This window comes from Exophiala aquamarina (assembly GCF_000709125.1).
Source record: "Exophiala aquamarina CBS 119918 chromosome Unknown aczIA-supercont1.3, whole genome shotgun sequence".
In the NCBI taxonomy this organism is placed as follows: Eukaryota; Fungi; Ascomycota; class Eurotiomycetes; order Chaetothyriales; family Herpotrichiellaceae; genus Exophiala; species Exophiala aquamarina.
The window spans coordinates 2,436,601-2,457,862 of NW_013550585.1; the positions used below are offsets into that span (position 1 = coordinate 2,436,601).

The following is a 21,262-nucleotide window of genomic DNA, read 5'->3' on the forward strand; positions in this document are numbered from 1 at the left end:
ACTGCATTTGCAGGATCAGGAACGAATACGGAGTAGTTAGCATCTTAGAGAACAGCAGCGAGATCGTGTGGATGACTCATATTGGTCAATATCTCTCGAATTCGTCTGCCAAAAATAAGAAATGCAAGGTCCTATGAGATTGAATTGTCCATTTGATTGCTTTCGGTTCCTACACTTTACTTAATATTCATCAGAATAGAGAACTCCCAGGAGCAGACCATTCCGTGTCTGGAGTGCTGGGTCAATGTGGAGAGCATGCCACAATTGCAATGTCGAATTGCGTACTCCGTACTTTGTGCCTCGTAGCTCACAGTTTCACAGCTTTGGGAAAACACCCGAATGATAAGCTCGGTTGGAAGGATTACTCATGAAAGGGAAGGTGTCTCTTGAGGGCATTGGGCAATACATGTCCACCGGAAGGCGTGCAATCGATATCATATATTTTGCGGCATTAAACTTCGAAAGTGGCCTGAATTTATGAATGCCGAACGATAAGCGATCAATCAACAGCCGCAACGAATCTAAGTCTTATTTTCAAACGCGGGTATTCCTGTAGATAACAAATGTGATCTTGGGTACACAGTGTGTCTCATGTAATTCAATACGACAAAAAGGATAGAAGCAATTCATTGTTCAAGTCGCCCTACCCTGTCTTGGTGGCTGAGCACTCGCAGGATAGATCTGCCTGTGGCCCGGAATTGTGACATAGAACTTATACATAGGCAGAATGCCTTGTACGGAGTACTTTAGGGTATCTGAGCAGGAAGTCCCCTTCTTCATATAAGGGCGTGGTAGGCCTATGCTTAGCCCAAGGCGGGGATCTTTGATCGCTCGTTTAACTACGGCATAGCTAAAAGTACACCGTACAAGTAATGATTTTCGGATGAAAGCTTCTGTCATCTTGCAGCATCGCCTCCATCCCTCACAATCCCCCCCCAGCTCCATCCATGATCCCATCTTCCGACACGATATCGTCATGCATCATCCCATTCACCCACGCCTGTAACTCCGTAGGTTGTTATCTCACAGCGACGGGCACGGCTAGCTGACCCGATCCCCCTGCTGATGCGCAAATAATGTGGTCACAGGTCAAGTGCCTTCAAAGATCAGGTTAATTGAGCCGGGGCCTTGATTCCCTTGATTCCGTTGTTTCCTCTCCCTGTCAATCATCGCGCCGCTTGTTGCTGCTTGCTGCAACTTTGCCAACCGATTACGAGATGTGGCCGTGTCACCCTTTAATCCCAGTCTATCAGCCCGACACGAGCCCATCCCATCCATCCTGCTTGCCCATACAAACCAGGAGTGGTAGAGTTTCCCCGTCACTCAATACAATCCCCTTTCACCTCCTTTATTCACCCTGATCTGCATCCTGCCCTTTGTTCCTTTTGCGAGAAACCAGCGGGAACAATTAAGTTTAGCCTTTCTGTTATTATCATCTCCTGCGGGGACGGTGGGCGTGTGACTTTCCTTCGACTTTATATTAGTCGTGATAACTATTACCCTCCAATCCGAGTCCAATCCGACTATCAATCGACACTACTACGTACCGTGCCCCGACTAATACATTGGGACTGCGCGCATCTCCTGAATCGGAGCTGGAACTCCATCCTACACCCCAACCTCAACACTGAAGTCATAACCAGGGCTCTTTGAAGAGTTCAAGTGTATTCAGAAACCATCCTCCCTGTGCACTCCTTTCAAACGACCGACTCATCCTCGCCGCGGACTGCCCATTCCCGCCCCTCTATTGGCGGATTGGGATAACATGGCATTCCAACAGTCGGCTGCTCCACGTCCCATTGCCATTAACAATACCCCTCGCTCTCAAGACGCCTCATCTCAAACTCAGATACGACCAGCCTTAGAAGACTCCCAAGAATGGGTTCTCTTCACCCCCTCCACCGCAGACTCGACCATCACTAGAACACATACTACTCATACCGTTGGGGCGTCAAGGGTAAGCGACGTCTCGCTAAACACTGCAGCAAGATCATCGTCTATACTCGATGATGATGTTACCGAAGATGGCGACCTTGACAGTCTCGATGACGGGTTGCATGCCTTTCGAGAGCCCCCTTTATATCCCACCATTTCCCAGCAGACTCAAGCCCCCCTCCTTCCTGCCCACGATGGCTTAGGAACCTTTCCCGCCTCGAGTCCGCCCGTGTTGGAGCAACTATGGCAACATGAACAATACAACCCGAAGAGAAAGCATGATGGTCAACACCGACGTCCATCGAGCATTCAAAGACGGCTGGATACCATCGATGAATTGGAAGCCCAAGCAAATGAAGAAAAACGCATGCGGATAGAGAAGTGGCGTATGGAACAAAGTCAGGCCCTGATGGAAGAAGTCGAACGAGAGACTCGGAGACGACTACGGAGGGGATCTAGGCTGTCCTCCTTTCAAGAAACGATGCTCTCCGTCAATGACGATATACTTGGGTCAACACCCAAGCAGAGCGATTATCTACCTCAGCCGATGCCTGATGCCGACGAGTCGGAGCCTTTTTGGCGAAGGATCACAAAGAAGTTTATCCGCGATATCATAGGCATTGACGAACCACTGCTGTCAGTCATCTGTGGTGAAAGTCTGCCAGAGGATGCGGAGACTCGCCCCTCATCGTCCGCTGGTCCTCTCCCTACAATACCAGAGCAATCATTCCACGCTCAGGCTGTTGACAATGCTTGGAGAGATCGTCTTCTACAGCGCATCGCCCGAGAGTTGGGTGTATTCGTTCACCAATTATCTCCACACCCGGGTGCATTCAACACATATTCCAGCAGCCCTGATTATGCTGGCATGCCAGTATCAATGCCTCCACCGAAGCCTACCAATACCCTCCATGTTCCTGTCAACCAGGCACAATTGAAAGACACCATTACCTCAACATTATCCCCGAACTTTCCTCCAACCTTACGAGATCCTGGACATGCCGAGAGTTGGGGGTTTGAAGAAGAACCTGTTCCCCCTTCGTCACCTCTAGGCTCATCACGGAATCTGCAAAAGGAGCGGGAATATTGGGAGAGGGAATTGGACTTGAAAATGGTCTTCAGATATCTACGAGATCGATTCGTCACAAGAGCTCCAAGTGCACAGTCACCGCACACAACCAGGCAGATAGTGGAGGATGCGGCTACCCGCGCTGCTATCATCCGGCAGCATCATCCACTGGTGGCGAGAGCGCATCAATCACCTGTAAGGACACGGCGGGAGTCAAGAACAGGTATCCGGAGACCACAGAGCAGCTGTGCAAGTGAAAGTGTACGAAGTAGCAGGAAGGCATCAATCGCAAGGAGCGGATCAAGTCGAAACTTCTGGGATATTGGAGGGAGTATCGGCAGTGCTACAAGCATGATAGCAAGTGGTGGTGCCTGGGGCGAGGTGTAGATGTTTCGTTTCTATACATGGGCAAGACATCACTGGCGGCTTACTGACAGATACAGGCCATGAATTGTACGATTATGGATCATGAATTGCATATCAAGTGGATCAGGGACGTATATATCTCATTTATTGACTAGCACGGGGTACTCATAATATGAGAGATAGCAAGGGAAGACCCTATGAATCTAAACACCATCTTCTGGTGGACTTCTACAATCAAGTTTCTTGCTCCGCTCGGAAGTTGCCAACTTGCAATTCGCCGAGCCATCACGTGGAAGCGTTCTGCCGGAGCCATCATGTGACGAGAGTAGAGTCACATGACTTAATCGATGCTCTATGATTGGTCCAGAGCCAGGCACTGGTGGGGTATGATACTTGCGTTTGTTTACTTTCACCTCCCACAGTTTGCCGCATATCAAGTGTACATCTGTTCTATTTCTACGCTTTGACTCCTTACCTCCTTCCTGTTACTCTACCGGTGGCCTCCTGGTCGCACCGTCGTCATTGTCGTCATCATAGACCTTCCCGCTCGACATATCTAGGCCTGACCCTGCGAACACCTATTACTCGTCATCACCATGGCTGACGATGACGAACTCTTTTATCTGCAACCGGGCTTTGATTTTAACAGCCTCACTGTCCCAAGATTGCGGAACATTCTGGTTGGACACAGCATTACTTATCCATCTGGTGCAAAGAAAAGCCAGTTGATAGAGATAGTTGAGCAACACCTTCTTCCACAAGCAAGGAAACTCCTCAAAGCGCAAGCCAGAGTCCGTCGCACAAGCAAGGGCATTACCGATGTCCCCAGCAGCCAAGATAGTACCTTGGACGATGACGATGAAGATGACAAACAATTGATGCCTCCTCCCCCGGCGCCGAAGACTCCCCGTAGCAGGAAGAGCAAGTCAGACCTAGCAACCGGATCTGCTGCCACCGCCGCTACTCCTTCAACCTCCAGAAGATCCAAAACTCCAAGCCGACGGAGTACCACCAGGACCCCCCGTGCGTCAGATACGGAGCCCGAGATAGAAAACACGGTGCGCCGATCCCGCAAGAGTGCACCAACGCAGGCTATTTTGCAACCCTCAGTCAAGCTGGAAGAACCGGACATCAGATTGAAGAGAGAATCTCTGGACTCTGATCAAAGCCCATTTTCGGACGAGAACCCATTCCAATCAGGTTCCAGCCCCCCCTCCGGGTCGAAAAGACTATCGTCAGTAGCCCGAAATCGCAAGTCTCTTACATCTTCAAGTGTAAAGAAGAGTCCTACAAAGCGAAGACAAACCACGTCTCCACCCGTTAAGCAAGAAGAGTTTTCACCTCAGAGGACTGCGATAGAGTTCCCTGTCTCCAGACTGACTTCAAATTCTCCTGATGGAATTCCAGTCACAGAAGAGTTCACACCTGATGCAGCTCGAGACCTTGCAGAGCAGGAGAGAAACGGTCAGGTGGCCCCGGGTAGGACATCTGCTCTGGTACGGCGGAAGAAAAAGACACCTCCTAGCACCGTAGCAAAGGTTGCACCCTGGACCGTCCTCACCGGCTTACTCATAGGGCTGGGGACTTGGTACCGGCAGGAAAAAGTCAGGATAGGATACTGTGGTGTTGGTCAGCCCAATTGGAGCTTGGTTGACAATCCCCGAATTCCTGCTTGGATCCACGAAAATTTGCAGCCACAGTGCGAACCATGTCCACTCCACGCAATCTGCAATTCCAATATGGAGGTTGAGTGTGAGACTGACTATGTCCTCAAGCAACATCCACTCAGTCTGAATGGCTTGATACCTGTGCCCCCCACGTGTGAGCCAGATAGTGAAAAGGAAAGAAGGATCAATATCGTCGTGGACAAGGCGATTGATTTACTTCGAGAGAGGCGCGCTGCATATGAATGTGGAGAAGAGATCCTCAGCTCGAGATTCAGCGAACCTTCTGAGAGCGAGAGCGTGCAAACAGTAGCGACTGCTTCAGCGTCCAAGCTGCAGGTCTCTGAAGAGGAATTAAAGAGTGCGATATCAAAGCAGAAACGAAAGGGGATGAGCGATCATGACTTTGAAGATCTGTGGCATAGTGCCATTGGACTTGTGATGAACAGGGACGAAGTTGAGGTGACCAGTGATGGGTGAGTTACAAAACGTCTGACTTTTCTTTTATTGTCTTTCCTCGCCTCCACCCAAACCTAGCGATTCACTAACTGACCAAGCATCCCTGTTTCGTCTAACATAGATCCGGAAACATCGTCCTTTCAAGCCACTCCCTCGCATCACTCCCCATCCTCTGCTCCATCCGAAGATCGCTTTTTCGGAAGATTTCAGAATATCGAATCCCTTTTGGAGTTTTGATGTCTCTGGGACTGAGTCTTGTATATGCGCGCAGCAAATTCATCGCTCACCAGCGGGCCACTGCGCAGATCCCCACATTGGTGGGAACCACACTGGATCGACTTGCTACACAAGCGGCCTTGAAGGAAGATGGACGCGCCTCTGAACCGTACATTAGTGTTGGGCAGTTGAGAGACGACGTGCTCCGAAACGTCTTTAGTGCTTCAGAGCGAGAGCGCGTGTGGCAGAATGTCCGGAAAGTTGTCGAAGGCAACTCCAACGTGAGGGCCTCGACCAGAGAAGGCGGCAAGACCGGCGAATGGAGTCGTGTATGGGAATGGATTGGGCCTATCGATTTGGCACCAGGCTTGGAAGGGCGTCGCTCTGGCGGACTCATTCGAGACGGGAGTGCAAGTGCGAACCCGAGCACCGGAGCGACACCTGATAATGCGGAAGGGAGAGCCAACCTGGGCGGCACAGGCACGGAGGTCAGGCGATGGAATGAGGGCAGAGCAATTTATTGAGAGTCTCGATTGATGACAGGGATGACCTTTCTGTTCTTGTTTGACTTTTTTCCTTTCTTTCTCATATACCTGCTTCAGATTTGCAGCTGATGGCTCTTTTCCGCCTGCAGCCTCGTCAGGGCAAGGAGAGCAGGTACCCAAACTGTTTCTATGCTTCCAGTCCACAAGCACAGTCCGCATTACCTATGCCATTTCTCATCAGGCTATGAAAGTGTCATTCTCCTGTGTGCACAAGTTGGAGACCTGGGCTCGATTGTACGATTCATGTAGCTCCTACGTACCATGTACTAATACTGCTGTTGCTTTCTTCTGGGTGCAAGATAGTCATGAGAATCCTGGAGGCATTGCAGGAATCGCAGGCAGCATCTAGCTAGCAATCCGTTGCTTGAAGGAGGCATATGTTCTTCACCTCGTCTCACGACTCTTGTGAGTTCGGATCCTGATCCGAGAGCAGTCGAAACCTCTTCGCCGACACTGTTTCATGTCAGCCAACCAGGACTAGGGCCGCCGTAAGTCACACCATTCGGCGAACAGCTGAGCCAAAAGGAGAGACAAAAGAAGACCTGAAGCCCCCCTCTCCTCGAAAAGCGTACCCGCCCAGAAGCAGTCTTGCTCGGTAGCTAACCCATTAACAAGATAGGTCAAATAGTCGACTCTGCGCCTCGATATTGTACTCCGCACAAATGGGCGCACAGATCGCCCGCTAGCCAGGCCGAGGCCTGACACGAGGTTTGTGTTTCAGCCGGGCTCCATGCTCCGAATAGGGCCCCCTCTGGACTCGACCCTGTTGAGCCTCGTGAGACGGCCTTCCAATATGAAACGGAAAGCTTGATTTAAGAACTCTCCGCGTTGAATGTCTGTGCGGAAGGAGGTTTATTTTAGAAGCAGGAGCAAGCAATGTGTGTCAAAGACAGCCATAGCCGACGAAGATAGTTTTATGCTGGAGACCTCCGAGGGTGTCGGGAAAGCTGGATGGGAACGTGATGGAATGCCCCTAGCAGCACAGCCACCATCTCATCCTCAACTGTGTATGTATCTCTTGTACGTAGTACATACAAAGCAATTAATGAACTTGAGTCGCGGCCGAATACAGCTGCTCCTCTTCCTCCGCACATAAATCGGGGAAGGCTATGGATGTCTATCTTTTGGGCGTGGTCCTTCGCTAGACGACAGTATAGCAAGCGAGAAGCAGAAGCTTCTGTCAGAGGTAGGTTACTCCGTAAAGAGGTTAGTTATCCATTGTGGATACAACATACGAACCTCGTATAGTATCCGCATGAGTCCTTTCGTGCTTCTTTCCTGAAAGAGCAGCACAGTCGACAATGATGCACTGCCTCGCGCTAATGACGAGGTAACTCGTCCGAATCGCGGGTATCTCGCCTTCGTTTGAGATATCCAACTGGCGAGTGCGAGTTAGACTCTGTCAAGACTACCCCGTACCTCCTGGTTTCTAAACCTCTGGCTATGTAGCTCGTGGGGAAATGCCTAACCCTTCATCCCTGGTCTCAGTTTTCGCTTAGCCTCGACCCACTGGGACTTTGAGGACAAGCTTTTCGCTCTGTTGGGTTCCTCTCTATAAGGAAGATCCTGACACGGGTGACGAAAGGGTGAACAAGGGGGGTTCGCAATGCTTGTTTCTGGATTTGTTTAACAGGTTCTGTCTTAGTATGCAGACCATTCGACCACATTGCAGCCGCAGCGCGGGCCTGTTACGGTTTACCCCTCGATGTTTGTATCAGCCAAACTGATGGGATGCTGCGCACTTTGTCATTGCCTTGGTCGTGGAACCCATCTGGTCTCACCACTTCTGTTCCGCGACATCAAAAGCAGATTATACTTCGTGGACTCAGTATTCCGTGTGGTCAGATGGCACGAGGCCGTCAGTGAACAGACCTACAGCGCCGCCACGAGGCAGGAGGCACGGACTGATGTTGATTTGGGAGCCTTATTGCCTCCTCGACCTCGGTGGCAGTGCTGTGCCTGACTTCACACGGCGCAGAACTTATAGGCTCAAAGTCCGGATGGGAACTTCATCCGCTGCATCTGTTGTCTGGAACTGGTTCCGGGTGGAATAAGATCCAGTGCGGCAATAATGCAGTCCGAACCTTCAGCGCTGCGAAGCCTTCGACAATACTTTTAAAAGGCTTGACTTATCGAAGCTTTTGGATCTCTTGTCTTCAGTTCAACAGTCATTCTATCAGCACAGCCTGTCCTCAGTTTTCTTGTGCCGGCCACAAGGTATTCAGCAATCCTTCATCACCGTATACCTTCAAGCGTTATCAAACATCAGACGACCTTGTGAGGTTATAACACATTATCATTCACGATGCATTTCAGACCTTCCACCGCGTTTGTGCTAGCAACAGTTGTTTCTCAGGCATTGGCTCATTGTGTGATTACCTCCATCACCGGGGCTAATGGCGTGACTATGCCTGGTCTGAGCGTCATTGATGGGACACCTCGTGATTGTGCAAGGTGTGATACCCCAGATTACTTTGGAAAGCTATCTGGCTGACCAGAACAGTCCTTTGTGTGGTTCGGAAGCGGATACCTCAGTCATTCGAAGGAATGGGCCTCCGCTTGGAAAAACAAGTGGCGGTGGTGAGGTGGATGCTGCGGCAGCTGTTGCCAAATTCATGGGCAATGGGGCCAAAGCGGCGGCCAGATTCAAACGTAACCTCCTTGGGAGCAGGTTTGACGTTAAACGTCGGGGTCTGCTTGACGGGTTGGACAATGTGCTAGGCGGAGCTGCTGGCGGTGGCGGAGGCGGAGGCAAAGCCGCGGAAGCATCTGGAGCAAAGACTCCCAAAGGCACTGTTGAGGACGGCGTTGCTAAATCTGCTGGTACTGGTGCAACATCCGGTCTTCCTACTGTCGGTGCCGATGGCGTCATCAATATGGTCATGCACCAGGTAAGCCTCCATCACGTCTCTGTTAAACGCAGGTAATGGATCTCGCACTTTGTCCCCTCTTTTCTGACCCTCTTTCTCGTATAGGTCAATCAAGATGGAGCAGGCCCAATGACTGCGGCCATTGACCCTACCTCCGGAGGCACAAGTGAAGCTGCCTTCCAGCCGGCGGAAATGATCGCAGATGTTCCGGGTGCAATCGCCGGCATCAGTGGCACGACGACAACTGATTTTCCCATCAAGGTACAAATGCCTGCTGGAATGAAGTGCTCCGGTACAGTGGCTGGCGTAGAGAATGTTTGTGTAGTTCGTGTCAAGAACTCCACACCGGCTGGCCCATTCGGCGGCAGCGCCGTTTTCACTCAAGAGGGTGCTGCCACTGGTGGCAATGCTACTGCTGCTGCTAAGCGGGACATCCGTGTTGTTTTCGACGCATGACGAATATCGATATCGAGTGTTGATGGTCGAATGTGAAGTTGTCGTTGTTAGCACGACACTGCTCGGATGTACTCGTAGTTGGTCGCTCCTCCTTCGGTAACAATGCCCAACGTTTCAAGCTTAGCCTATCTCGGCTAGATCCTCCCAACTTCTCACCACGTGATGTCCACAGTATCGATCAAGCTTGGAGGCTGTGCCGCCCAACATCTTGCTTCCTTCAGCCTCAATGTCTGTATAACTTCGACCTCGACTTCACCACTTCGTGAGGAATTCCACAATCATGGTTCCGGTATTATTCGTGGTCCAGAGCTCTCTCGCTTTCGCGGATGGCTGAGCCCATGCGGCAAGTCTCCCTCGGTTTTGACAATACGAGAGTGATAAGGAGAACCCTCCAAGATTTTCTCAGGTTGGCGGGCTGAAATGTCTGACTTTCCAGAGTACTGTCTAGCTTGATCTTTATATCGTTATCACATTCTCAGCAAGATGCTGGCTCATGATTATCATGTCGGCTGGATCGCTGCCCTTCCCCTCGAGGGCGCTGCTGCTCTGGACATGCTAGATGAGGAGCACGAGCCCATTCAACAAGCTGCTCAAGACGACAATAATTACTTTTTGGGAAGGATCGGCGCGCATAATGTTGTCATTACAATACTACCTTACATGGGCTCCGTACCAGCAGCCGTCGTTGCGGCACAAATGCGGAACACCTTCCCTTCCCTTCGATTTGTTCTCCTCGTAGGTATTGGTGGCGGTGCCCCGACAGCAACTCATGATGTTCGCCTAGGAGACGTCGTCGTGAGCCGTCCAGCCGGGCAATATAGCGGTGTAATTCAATATGATTTTGGGAAAACCCTACACGAGGGTCGCTTCAAAATCACCGGTTCACTCAATCGTCCGTCGGCGATACTATTGACCGCAACCTCAAGCCTAGAAGCACGCCATCGGCGTTCAGGGAAATCCCAAATCAGCGCAATTCTTGAGGATGTCATTCAGAAAAATTCGAACCGCGAGGAGGCTTGTCGTCCTCCGACAAATGGCCTCGATGAATTGTTCGAGTCGTCCTATGCTCATCCAAATCCAAACAATCGAACCTGTGATGAATGTGATCGCCGCAATTTAGTGATTTCTCGGCCTTTGCGAAGCACTTCACAGCCCAGAATACACTATGGCTTGATTGCATCTGCCAATCAGGTAATGCGAGATGCGCTGACAAGAGAACGGCTAAGTCTTGAGCTGGACGTTCTCTGCTTTGAGATGGAGGCCGCTGGCTTGATGAATTATTTCGAATGCTTAGTTATTCGTGGCATTTGCGACTACTCAGATTCTCACAAGAACAAACAATGGCAAGAGTATGCAGCTGCCACTTCCGCTGCTTATGCGAAAGAACTCCTGATGACCATCCCGCCTTCTTCTTCATTCCAAGCAAATATGCCCGATAGGAGTCATGACTCTGGGATGGCAGGGAACTTTCAAGTGAATTCAATGCAACCTTCTCATCAAGTTGCAAATTCAGTTAATGCCCAGTTTGCCACCCATCATCTCAACGCAATGTACCCTCACGCGAAGAGAATCAGTCGAGATGCTGCTGAATCAGGTAAGCACGTGCGTACTCTGGGCCATCTCGTGCTAACGAATCATGAAAGCCTGTCTTAAGTCGCTCTGGTTTACCGAAATGGACGCTCGTCGAGAAAATATTGAACGTGCTGCCGACGGAACCTGTGCTTGGCTGATGGACCATCCAGAGTATCAAGCCTGGGCTGCCCAGAAACATGCGCTACTTTGGATTCTTGGGAAACCCGGAGCGGGTAAAAGTGTGCTCCTCGATACCCTGGTCCAAGCTGTTGGGAAGAGAATGGACGACAGCGTCATCGTTGCCTCATTCTTCGTCCATGGTCGTGGTACCCAGCTACAGAAATCACCTGCTGGGCTCTATCGGTCTATCCTACACCAGATATTGACAAAAGCCGAGATTCTTCGCACCCAACTGACCGAGCTCTACCTATTGAAGCAAGATACCCAGGGGGAGTATGGGAAGGCTTGGAACTGGCATGAGAAAGAGCTGCTCGAATTTCTTGAAACAAGAGTGAAAGAGCACACGACCAAGTCTATCACGATCTTCGTTGATGGCCTGGACGAATTTGGTGAAGAAATGGCGCGAAAGCTATCAGCAGAACTCTGGAGCTTAACAAAACCTGGTCGCGGAGACCGCTCGGCCATTAGCATGTGCATAGCCTGCCGCCATTACCCTGTTATGGACCTTTTTGGCGCCCCCCAAATCTGCGTCGAGAACCAAAATTCAGACGACATTTCCAAATTTGTGCAAGCTACTCTTGCAACTGTTTTCGTCGAAACGGATGCGCAGAATGATATCCAGGCTGAAATTCTGCGCAAGGCAGGAGGCAACTTTTTGTGGACAGCGCTCATCCTCCCACAAATTGCACGCAAAGGGCTCAGTGGATACGGTCTAGAGACACTCCGTAAGGAAATTCAAAATAGCTCTCCCGAACTCCGGCAGCTGTACAAAGAAGCACTGGACAAGATTCCTTTTTCCGAAAAGATGTATGCGCTGCATCTCTTTCAGTGGGTCTGTCTTGCGGAGGAGCCACTATCTCCGGTTCAAATGCGATACGTCCTTTCCTTTAATTCATTGGCTCCTGCAAGAGATCTGGCGAAATGGGCAGCTTCAGAAAACTATGTCAGCACAGACGAGCAACTAATCAAGTTGATCAAAGCGCTATCGGGTGGCTTGGTGGAGATTACCGGAGGGGCGAATATAAACACTGCCACCATTCAATGCATCCATCAGTCAGTCAAAGATTATTTTCTACAGCAAGGTCTGCAAGACCTCGAGCAATCCATTGGACAGGATCAGTTACAGCTGGGACCAGAGTACACCATCGCACGTGCTCATGAATTAATGTTCAAGTGTTGCATGCAATACATCCTCACCAGGGAAGTCAATCAACTCCTTGTTAAGGAGGCACAGGAGAAAAAGGCTCAGTACCCACTTCTCCAGTATGCTGTGACCAGGTGGCCCTCACACTTGAAAAAGGCCGACATCGACGGTGCAGTGGAACGAAGTCTCTTGAAATATTTCCAGTGGCCTAGCCCGAATCGCTTGCAAAAATGGCTCCAGTTATGCTCTTTAGACTCTCGCGCCTGCAAACTCCAAGGAGGGGCGCATATACTACATGTTGCGGCGTATTATGGCTTCTCCCACCTCATAGATGCGATCGTTGCTCACAGATCATACAAGGACAGCAATCCCGAAGACTTGGAAGGTCGGACTCCACTCATTTATGCTGCAGCAAATGGACATATTCAAGCAGCCACGTCCCTCATCAAGAACGGTGCGCATGTCAATGCTCTGGACATCCAACGACTCTCTCCGTTGTGGTGGGCAGCGACCGGCGGATACATGGACCTGATGGACGTGTTGATCGACCATGGTGCAGATCTAGATATCCAAGACAACTGGGGCCGTACAACACTATTGTGCGTTGCAGCAAATCTCAATGAGGAGGCAGTAGAGATCTTGTTATCGAATGGGGCGGATCCTAGTATACAGGATAATTCTGGACGGTCACCACTTTATCGGACACTCTACAACCTTTTTGACTCTTACTACGAAGAGGAATCTACTGCCAGCAATATTGTGGAAAGGCTCCTCGAAAATGGTGCACAGCCGAGTAAGAAGATGTCAGAAGATGACACACTGTTGAGGTTCGCGATACAATGCGATCTAAGTCGTATTCTCGATCTCACCTTGGAACTCGATCAATTTGCACATGACAGTGGGCGAAGAACACTGGCCTTTCTACAAGCTCTATTTGCTAGGAAAGCTTCAACAGCCATCAAGATTGCTAAACTAGGGATCGACGAACAGAAGTTCATAGACAGCACTGGATACACCCCGTTCTACTACACCCTTGTCATACACTGTCAAAATGTTGCAGAGGCGTTACTTGCAGAGAGAGCTTGCGACCCCAACGGTCGAGGCGTACAGGGCCCGACACCTCTAATTGCGACTGCACAACAAGGGCTTGTCGATATGATGATATCTTTGATCGAAATGGGTGCGACAGTGGATGGACGGGACCCAGAAGGCCGGACCCCTTTATCTCATGCAGCAGAGTGCGGGCAGCTAAATGCGGCCCGATTCCTTGTTGCAAGCAACGCCGCATTAAATCTTTCAGATGCGGAGGGGAGAACTCCGCTGATGTGGGCAGCGGAAGGTAGGCACCAACTTATTGTCGACCTGCTCCTAGAGCATGGTGCGGTCCGAGATCAAGTTGACGCATTGGGCCGGACCGCGTTGTTTTGGGCTGCGAAGGGTGGCCATGATATGGTAATAAGATCATTAATCAAAAATAATGCGAACCTAGAGCACCGGTGCTCCTTGGGCAAAACTGTGCTCTGGTGGGCTATCATGCATCATCAATTAGACGCAGCGATAATTTTGCTGGATGCCGGCGCGGATCTAGACGCCATCGATTTGAATCGGCAAACTATTCTCCAATGGGCAGTTTCTGCAGACTATTTTGATGGGGTTGAACTTCTCCTCGAACGCGGCGCAAACGTCGAACTCCAGGACCACAAGCGACAAACAGCGCTCCTCATAGCAACGAGCAATGGTTATACCAACGTCATGAGGCTTCTTCTTAAAAACGGAGCAAGTCCAAATGTGCAAGATCCCGACGGCTTCACTCCACTGATGATTGCAATCAGAAAGGGTTTGACAGATGCTATCGACGGTCTTTGCAACTCTAGACAATTAAACAGTGAAGACTCCACTGGGCGCACGCCTCTTCTATACGCAGTGATGACTGGAAACGAAGCCATTGCCAAATGTTTATTGAACAATGGAGCCTCTGCCGACTACCGAGGATATCAGGGTAGAAGCCCACTCTCATTCGCCAGTCAATATGGGTACGAGAGACTGGTCGAAATGCTCTTGGCGGCCAATGTCGAAATCAATGGGCAAGATCCAAATGGCCGCACCCCACTTTGGTGGGCGGCCGCTTACGGGAGAAGCGAGGTTTTGAAAGTCTTGCTCGACAAAGGCGCCGACGTGAGAATTCCCAGCAAGTCTGGTGATTCTCCCTTATCCAAAGCTGTCGATGGTGGTGACACCGAGACGACCTCTCTGCTCCTGAGGCACGGATCATTGGTAAATCTAGCGGACTCTGAACTCAGCTCTTCACTTTACGGACTTGCCACAGACAACGGTGACGCTCCGATGGTGACGTTGTTGATTGAGGAGGGACTCAACTATTCGGATGTTGAGTTGCCTTCGGGACGCACGCTGTTGGAATGGGCCGTCAGAACTGGCCAGCTTGAGGTGGTGAAGACGCTAGCTCACCATGGAATCGATCTCGACGCCCCTTGTAACAATCAAGGCCTCACTGCTCTCGATTTGGCCTTCGACCGTGGGCATAAGAATATTGTCAATTTCCTCATGACAGGAAAATCAACCTGATAAATCGACCAAGGCTCGGAACATGGCTGGTCCAAAAATGCCTTGGAATAGGCTATGCAAAAAGGATCAGAGCTTCTAGAACATGTCGAGCTACACCCTCATCTCGAAGAAGTACTTTGAGTTCAACGGACCCCAGCTGCTCCCACCAACTCAGATAAAAAACGGATGTTGTATACCTGTAAGACCAGGGGCCGCATGATGCCAATGATGATGCAAAGCTAAGACATGTACTCAGATGTAGTTCAAAGTTCAGGTTAAAATGGTGACAAGCAATCGCTGCTTTGGATTTAATACATCGTTATATCTATTGACAGTGATTAGCTTTGGAACGTGGCACGAATTCCCAGCAAGGGCATTGTGAAGATGGATTGATCAGTTCTCAATCCTGAGGGGGGCCCAGGTCTCCCTTCCATCATGTCTATACACTGGTCGGCATCGACCTCGAAAGCTTGGTGCTTTCGTTCATGTTTGCACCTGGGGAGGTCGCATCTCCCCAACAGCCCGCCACTGAGATGTAGGCCTTTTTGTGGTTCAGGTCTCTCATTTCTACGCAGGGCAGCCAGGATTTCGTCTCCGATCGGAGCTGATGCATTTCCCTAGTGCGCAGCGATTGTTTCAGCGGTCTGGGAAATGTACCGTAGTTGGTGCATCAGTTTGCCAACGAGCCACTGGCCAGCATTTTGGAATGATGCGCACAACAATTAGAGAGCCTGACGAACGTAGTTCGTCAGTTTTGGCAAGTCTGATGAATCCTCCAGGCTCCTCCTCAGCACCATAGTCGAGCTACGCAACCTGACCAGGCGGAAGATGTAGCACATACAGCTATGTTAGTGGCACTGTGTTATGTGAAAAGATCGCAGGGCTTCTTGTCCCACACCTACCTAGGAAGATGCTGGGTCCCTACGTAATGTCCGGTGTTGGTAGTAGCGAATGCTATCATACAGTTGTATTGAACTTGTTCATAACAGGTCAGAGATCGTGGCTCCTTGTTATCTCCATGTCGTAGGCTGGGCGTGGTTGACCGGCAATTCACCGCTAGACTGGCATTCAATTACTTCAGTCCGTCGACCTTATGTGCATACTGCTGTCCGGCGACTGTATATTTCAAGCACGTCCATTCCGCGACGGTCGTTTACATAGGCCTCGGGCATCGATCCATCCACGTGACCGCGCTATACCAGTAGTTACAATACAAAACAAATGATGTCATTGCGGCCTACAGCGAGCGCTAAAGTTTCGGAGTCGCCAGTCGCTCCTACGTCTTGGACAAGCATATGGAGGAGGGAGTGGTGACTTGGGCGAGATCATCGAAGCTGTAGACATTGAAACTTCTTCCTATGATTTACTTGCATCAGCAGGTGCGGTGGAGGTCCCAAACCCGACATCACCGTTCTATTTCCCCGTTCTTGACTCTCTGCATTGCACATTGCCACATCTTCCAAATAGCACACCTTCTCACAGTACATCCACAAGCAGAGAGAAGTATTTCGTAACCTCCACATTATGGACGATCCAGGTAGTACCGGGCCCTCCCCTTACTTGGCTCCACGAGGCTGATTCACTGGAACAGTGGTGGAAATCCCAGCGATTATTCACACATTGTGCAGAGCGCCCCCTGCAGAACAACGGACTGCGTTAGAGACCTACTTCACGCCCACAGCCTCCTTCATCCATCCCTTCTGTCGGACGGGCAGCGGTCCATACTCGAGGTGGCTCATCACACAGATCTATCGCTGGTACAAGATCCTCAGCCCCCACATTGATGTCTCGGTCAAGAGTGTCGGTATGTCGAATGGCTACAATGCGCATTCATGTAAGAAGATGTCAGCTAACAGTGGATTCAGCATTTGACAAGAAGACGCTACTTCTTTACGTCTTCATTCATCAAGATTTCAGACTCCGGGTTGTTCCATTCTACAAAGCACCCGTCGAACTGGTGACAGTTCTACAGCTCGTGAAAGGCCCCTCTACCTCTGCATCTACCTCCGACATATCCTGGAAGTCTCCTGAGGACCTTTCCTTGACACCGGACAATCAGAACGGCAAAACAAACCACGCAAAGGCAGATGTTTTGGAGACGGAACCATCGACGCCTAACAAAGGGAAGAAGAAAGTGCTGTTCACCAGCCCAACAGATGATAGGAAGAAAACGCCGGCACTGCCCACCGAGAATGCTTTCAGTGTTCTTGCTTCTCCCTCTCCATGCCCTGTCCCAGAAGCAAAGGATAACAAAGAGCGATACTATATTCAGTCACAAAATGATCTCTACCAGACGAACGAGTGGATCAAATTCCTCATGCCTTGGGGAATAGGAGGGTTACTTATGGTTGTCTGGCAATTCGCGGTCACTTTGCTATGCGTTGCCGGCTCAAGTTGGTACGACTTCCTGACCGGCAACTCGAGGAAGACAGATGCGACATGTGACAAGGTTCTTGGAAAGAATGATAAGGGTGTCGCGTTGGGCGTTGATTGATACGACGGGAGAAGCCGACAATAAGCTGGCATATTTCAACCTCTGTACAAGATGTACTTCTATCACGATATTGGTACAGCAACAAAACACGGCAATGCATGGTGCATGACTATACAAATGGCACGGCATTGCCTGCCTGGCTGGGGAGGAGGACGGCACAAGACAAGAGTAGACTAGCATATGATGCCCATGGATTACGATTGAACCAATACGCTACCATGCTTGCGCACCAAATAAAACAGTAGAGTTAATGATTGGAGGGCAGTCTCTTCCATACTGAACCTGAGAACTTTGAATGCTGCATAGCTAGACTGTACGCGCGTGAGGCATTGAGATCTGTTGCCCCTGCCTCGCAGAAGCTATCCAGGTACTCTATAACCGCTGTTTTCATACAATGACCTAGCTTGGCCTCATCCCGCCTCTTCATATTTCCTCATTCATTATGCTTCTTTCGCAGACGATCCTAGGTGTGGGGGACAAAAGGGAAGCTGGAGGAGAGCGAGGTATCTCAGAGACTGACACGAGGAGGAGGTTGATGTCTAGAGAGGTGTTCGTAAGAATGGCCGTGTGACACCAACTGGAGGCTGGGCTGAAAGAAACCATACAAAGTACAATGCGGCGAGACGCATAGGACTCAGATAGCAAGATGGAAGGGACGAGAGCGAGGCAACTGTGGATGTTGACTGCTTGGAATCTCGGAACGGCTCTGATCCTGGTAGGCGGCGAATCGAAGAAGAAGTTGGCCGCTCTTCGTTGATTCCGTCCTTAGGGAAGTAGCGGTGTGAGAGGAGAAAAAGGCCTTTGCAGCTCCAAGAAGGAGATAAAGTGTATGGAGAAAGGTTGAAGGTGATAGTCAATAACTTACAATCCACTTCAGCGTAAGTGAAATGCGGTTGATGGTCGTGCACACGCTCCACTTACTTGTTCGCAGTTGATGTTCGGCCATGGCCAATGTCTGTTCGGGACCCAAGCTGACTCTGGCGCTTGTTGGGCGGAAAGCAGGTTCCGGCATAGGATGACGGTTCTGTGATACTATTGCGCGGCTTGTGTGGCTCTGCAATGGTCCGCTGTGGCTCTAACGGGGGTCCTGACGGCGTTATTGGTAAAAGAGAGCACCAACCAGCTGCTGCCTCTGGCGATTGGGTGGGCTTCGCTTTAAATGTCAACAACGACGTTGATTGGGCCGGACAACGTGAATCCAATCCAAGAATCTATATAAGATTCCAGCACGAGAAGGAATCATGGATGCTCAGGCACAGCGTAGTGCTAGCCCAGCTGAATGTCCCTAGAGACTCGCCTGCCGGTGGCTGTTTGGCCAAACGTGAAGCTTCTCATGGACAATTGTGCCCAACACCACACTTGGAGGTGGAGAGGAGTGCTGTCGACAAAGAGCATCTCAACAAACTTAGCGTCGACGTGCTGAGACCTAGGGAGCAAAGGGCCATCTAGGAAGTGCCGTGCCAGCACATGCGCTGGCGATTTAATCCAGGCAAATCAGCCCAAGTGGTAATTGGGTGTGACAAAACACTAAAATCTCAGCAGTGTAATTCCAAGTACCTGAACGGCCAATATGAGGTTCGGGTCCGGTGCTGTTAGTGCCAGTCAAACGAGCCATTGTTTAGACCGATCACTCGGGCAGCTTTGCAGGACAGCTGCAGGAAAAGCGGTACAGCAGGTTCCCGTACAGCAGGCTTTGGTCATGTGCGTGCTTAACAAGACCACTTATCTGCAATACATCCTCACCGCCGCGAGGATGTGTTCCTGGTCAAGAGGAGAAGCGGTGTTCGGCGGTGAGAGCGGTGGAAGTGATAAGAACCAAGGCATCTGCCCTGCGCGTTAGGCCGCCTCACTTCGCGAACCAGCCAGCAGAGGCGCAGCGAGATTACAAAGGAAGCCGTGGATGAGATGGGATCTGTACACATTGCGAGCAAGAAAACAGACGACGAGCAGTTCTGGAAGTGAGCATCCTTTGTAAGGGCAGAGTGCCTGTTGGATATGCAAACGGTGAAGGCATGGAAGGCAAGGAAGGCACGGACCAGTATGAATGGGCAGGCGTGACATGGCAGTGTGGATGTGGGAAAGAGCGACGGGTGCATCTCGGGGCCACCAAATAACCCGCCATCACAACTGGAAGCACACTTACTAATTAACTGGGACTCGTACCCAACGTGCTGCGGTTACGCCGGACGGAATCCCAGTTACCAGTGGTGCGCGAGTTCACACCATGACACCCATACGCCTTCAGCCTGAACTGGCAGTCGACAAGCCCACTTCACGCCGTCAAGTTGTCAAGTTGCCAACTGGCCCGGCGCCCTTCTCTTCTCCCTGAACCAGCCCAGCCGCACTATTGACCTTCTGCTGAGCCGCTCGAGGCCCAAACTGCCACACATACGGGACTCCCTGCTTGCCTTTTCCTGCCGCCTCATGAGTTCTGGACTCCTGGCGCGCGCGCATTCGGTGTTTGTTGCATCGCCCTTGAGGAATAGGCAAACATACCTGACAACCCTTGGCTGCCAGTGAACGCCTGATGCTCTCTCCAATGCCCGGGCAGCGCGTTCCTGGCCGGTACCTCTGGCCGCCAGCACCAACCTAAACCTCCCCGCTCCTATGGCGTCGAGCGTTACAAGAACCCACCATGACTGCGCCATCTTCACCGCAGCCCTGGGAGGCTGCCTAGCATTTTGCAGTGCGACCAGTTGCAATCTACAACCACAGAAAGGGCCAAACATATATCTCAAACCTGATGGCAGCCGGCCGTGGCTATGTTCAAAAATTCCCCTTACCCTCTGCTCTTCTGGCCAGCCTTCGTCCAAAGGGAGAGGACGTGGAAAGCACCGACACCAATGGCTCAACCACCGGCGAAGAACCTGCACCATCCCCATCTGCCAAATCCTGTATATATGAAGCAGCACATTTGCTGTCATGCTGAGCCAGTTTGTATCTCAAACATCTCTCAATACGACTTCAAAAGCACACCCGATGCAGAAGCAAATGAAGGGTGTGCGTGGCCTTCCGATGGATGACTATGGGACCACACGCCCTGATTCAGAGTTCGTAGGGTCGATACTTCCTTCAGCGTCGTGACTGACCTTCAACTAGACCCCCTTCCACCAGCAGACCTTCAGCCCCAGCTTCACAGGCCTCTCTTCCCGGGAGCAGAACGCGATCTCAGCAGGTGCCTACGACTTCTATGCAGCCCTCGCAAGCCTCCACCCGGAGCAGGGTCGACCAGACGCAAGGCGGCGGTGAGCAGAAGACAGCCGATTCCTTTTGGACTCTTCACTGACTCTTCAAGACACTGGATCTCTGCAGAATCATCATCCCACCCGAAATCCCACTCGAGAGAGCAGTGTTGAGCGGGAAATCCCGCCTGACGAGCCCATTTTCCAGTCCGGACATCGTCGCAGTCCGTCCCACGATGTTATGTTCGCAACTGGAGGCCCGCCCGGGAGTGTTGAATCACATCCACCCACTATTGACCACGCGGACCTTCATGAACCCGAGCAGCCTGCAGGTTCTGGACAGAGTGGCCCAGAACCCGCACATGTCAACCAAACTCGAAATTGAACGGACGCCGACTGCTACATCATTTCCAGTCTGGATGTTTTACCCCTCTGGATTTGAAAAGTTTCCCTTCCCTTCTTCCCTTTCCCTGCAGCCCTTTTCTCAATATTTCTTCGTTTCGGTGGGTCACAGGACCGAGGTAGTCATTGCACGTTGGGAACTTGTA

General features: G+C 51.0%; 5 protein-coding genes across 5 annotated transcripts; all 5 read left to right on the plus strand.

Moving 5' to 3' along the window:
* Window positions 1-1,765: 1,765 nt before the first annotated feature.
* On the plus strand, window positions 1,766-3,391 carry A1O9_04482 (uncharacterized protein; the record flags this gene model as incomplete). The annotated part of the gene is made up of 1 exon (XM_013406772.1): window positions 1,766-3,391. One exon carries the CDS (start codon window positions 1,766-1,768, stop codon window positions 3,389-3,391), a length of 1,626 nt encoding a protein of 541 aa, XP_013262226.1.
* Window positions 3,392-3,966: 575 nt separating this feature from the next.
* On the plus strand, window positions 3,967-6,233 carry A1O9_04483 (uncharacterized protein; the record flags this gene model as incomplete). The annotated part of the gene is made up of 2 exons (XM_013406773.1): window positions 3,967-5,510; window positions 5,615-6,233. 2 exons carry the CDS (start codon window positions 3,967-3,969, stop codon window positions 6,231-6,233), a joined length of 2,163 nt encoding a protein of 720 aa, XP_013262227.1.
* A 2,326-nt stretch (window positions 6,234-8,559) lies between these two features.
* Window positions 8,560-9,580, plus strand: A1O9_04484 (uncharacterized protein; the record flags this gene model as incomplete). Its single annotated transcript, XM_013406774.1, has 3 exons — window positions 8,560-8,708; window positions 8,758-9,145; window positions 9,230-9,580. The coding sequence occupies 3 exons, from the start codon at window positions 8,560-8,562 to the stop codon at window positions 9,578-9,580; spliced, it is 888 nt and encodes a 295-aa protein (XP_013262228.1).
* A 483-nt stretch (window positions 9,581-10,063) lies between these two features.
* Window positions 10,064-15,059, plus strand: A1O9_04485 (uncharacterized protein; the record flags this gene model as incomplete). The annotated part of the gene is made up of 2 exons (XM_013406775.1): window positions 10,064-11,174; window positions 11,224-15,059. 2 exons carry the CDS (start codon window positions 10,064-10,066, stop codon window positions 15,057-15,059), a joined length of 4,947 nt encoding a protein of 1,648 aa, XP_013262229.1.
* A 1,762-nt stretch (window positions 15,060-16,821) lies between these two features.
* On the plus strand, window positions 16,822-17,532 carry A1O9_04486 (uncharacterized protein; the record flags this gene model as incomplete). Its single annotated transcript, XM_013406776.1, has 2 exons — window positions 16,822-16,842; window positions 16,888-17,532. 2 exons carry the CDS (start codon window positions 16,822-16,824, stop codon window positions 17,530-17,532), a joined length of 666 nt encoding a protein of 221 aa, XP_013262230.1.
* Window positions 17,533-21,262: the final 3,730 nt, after the last annotated feature.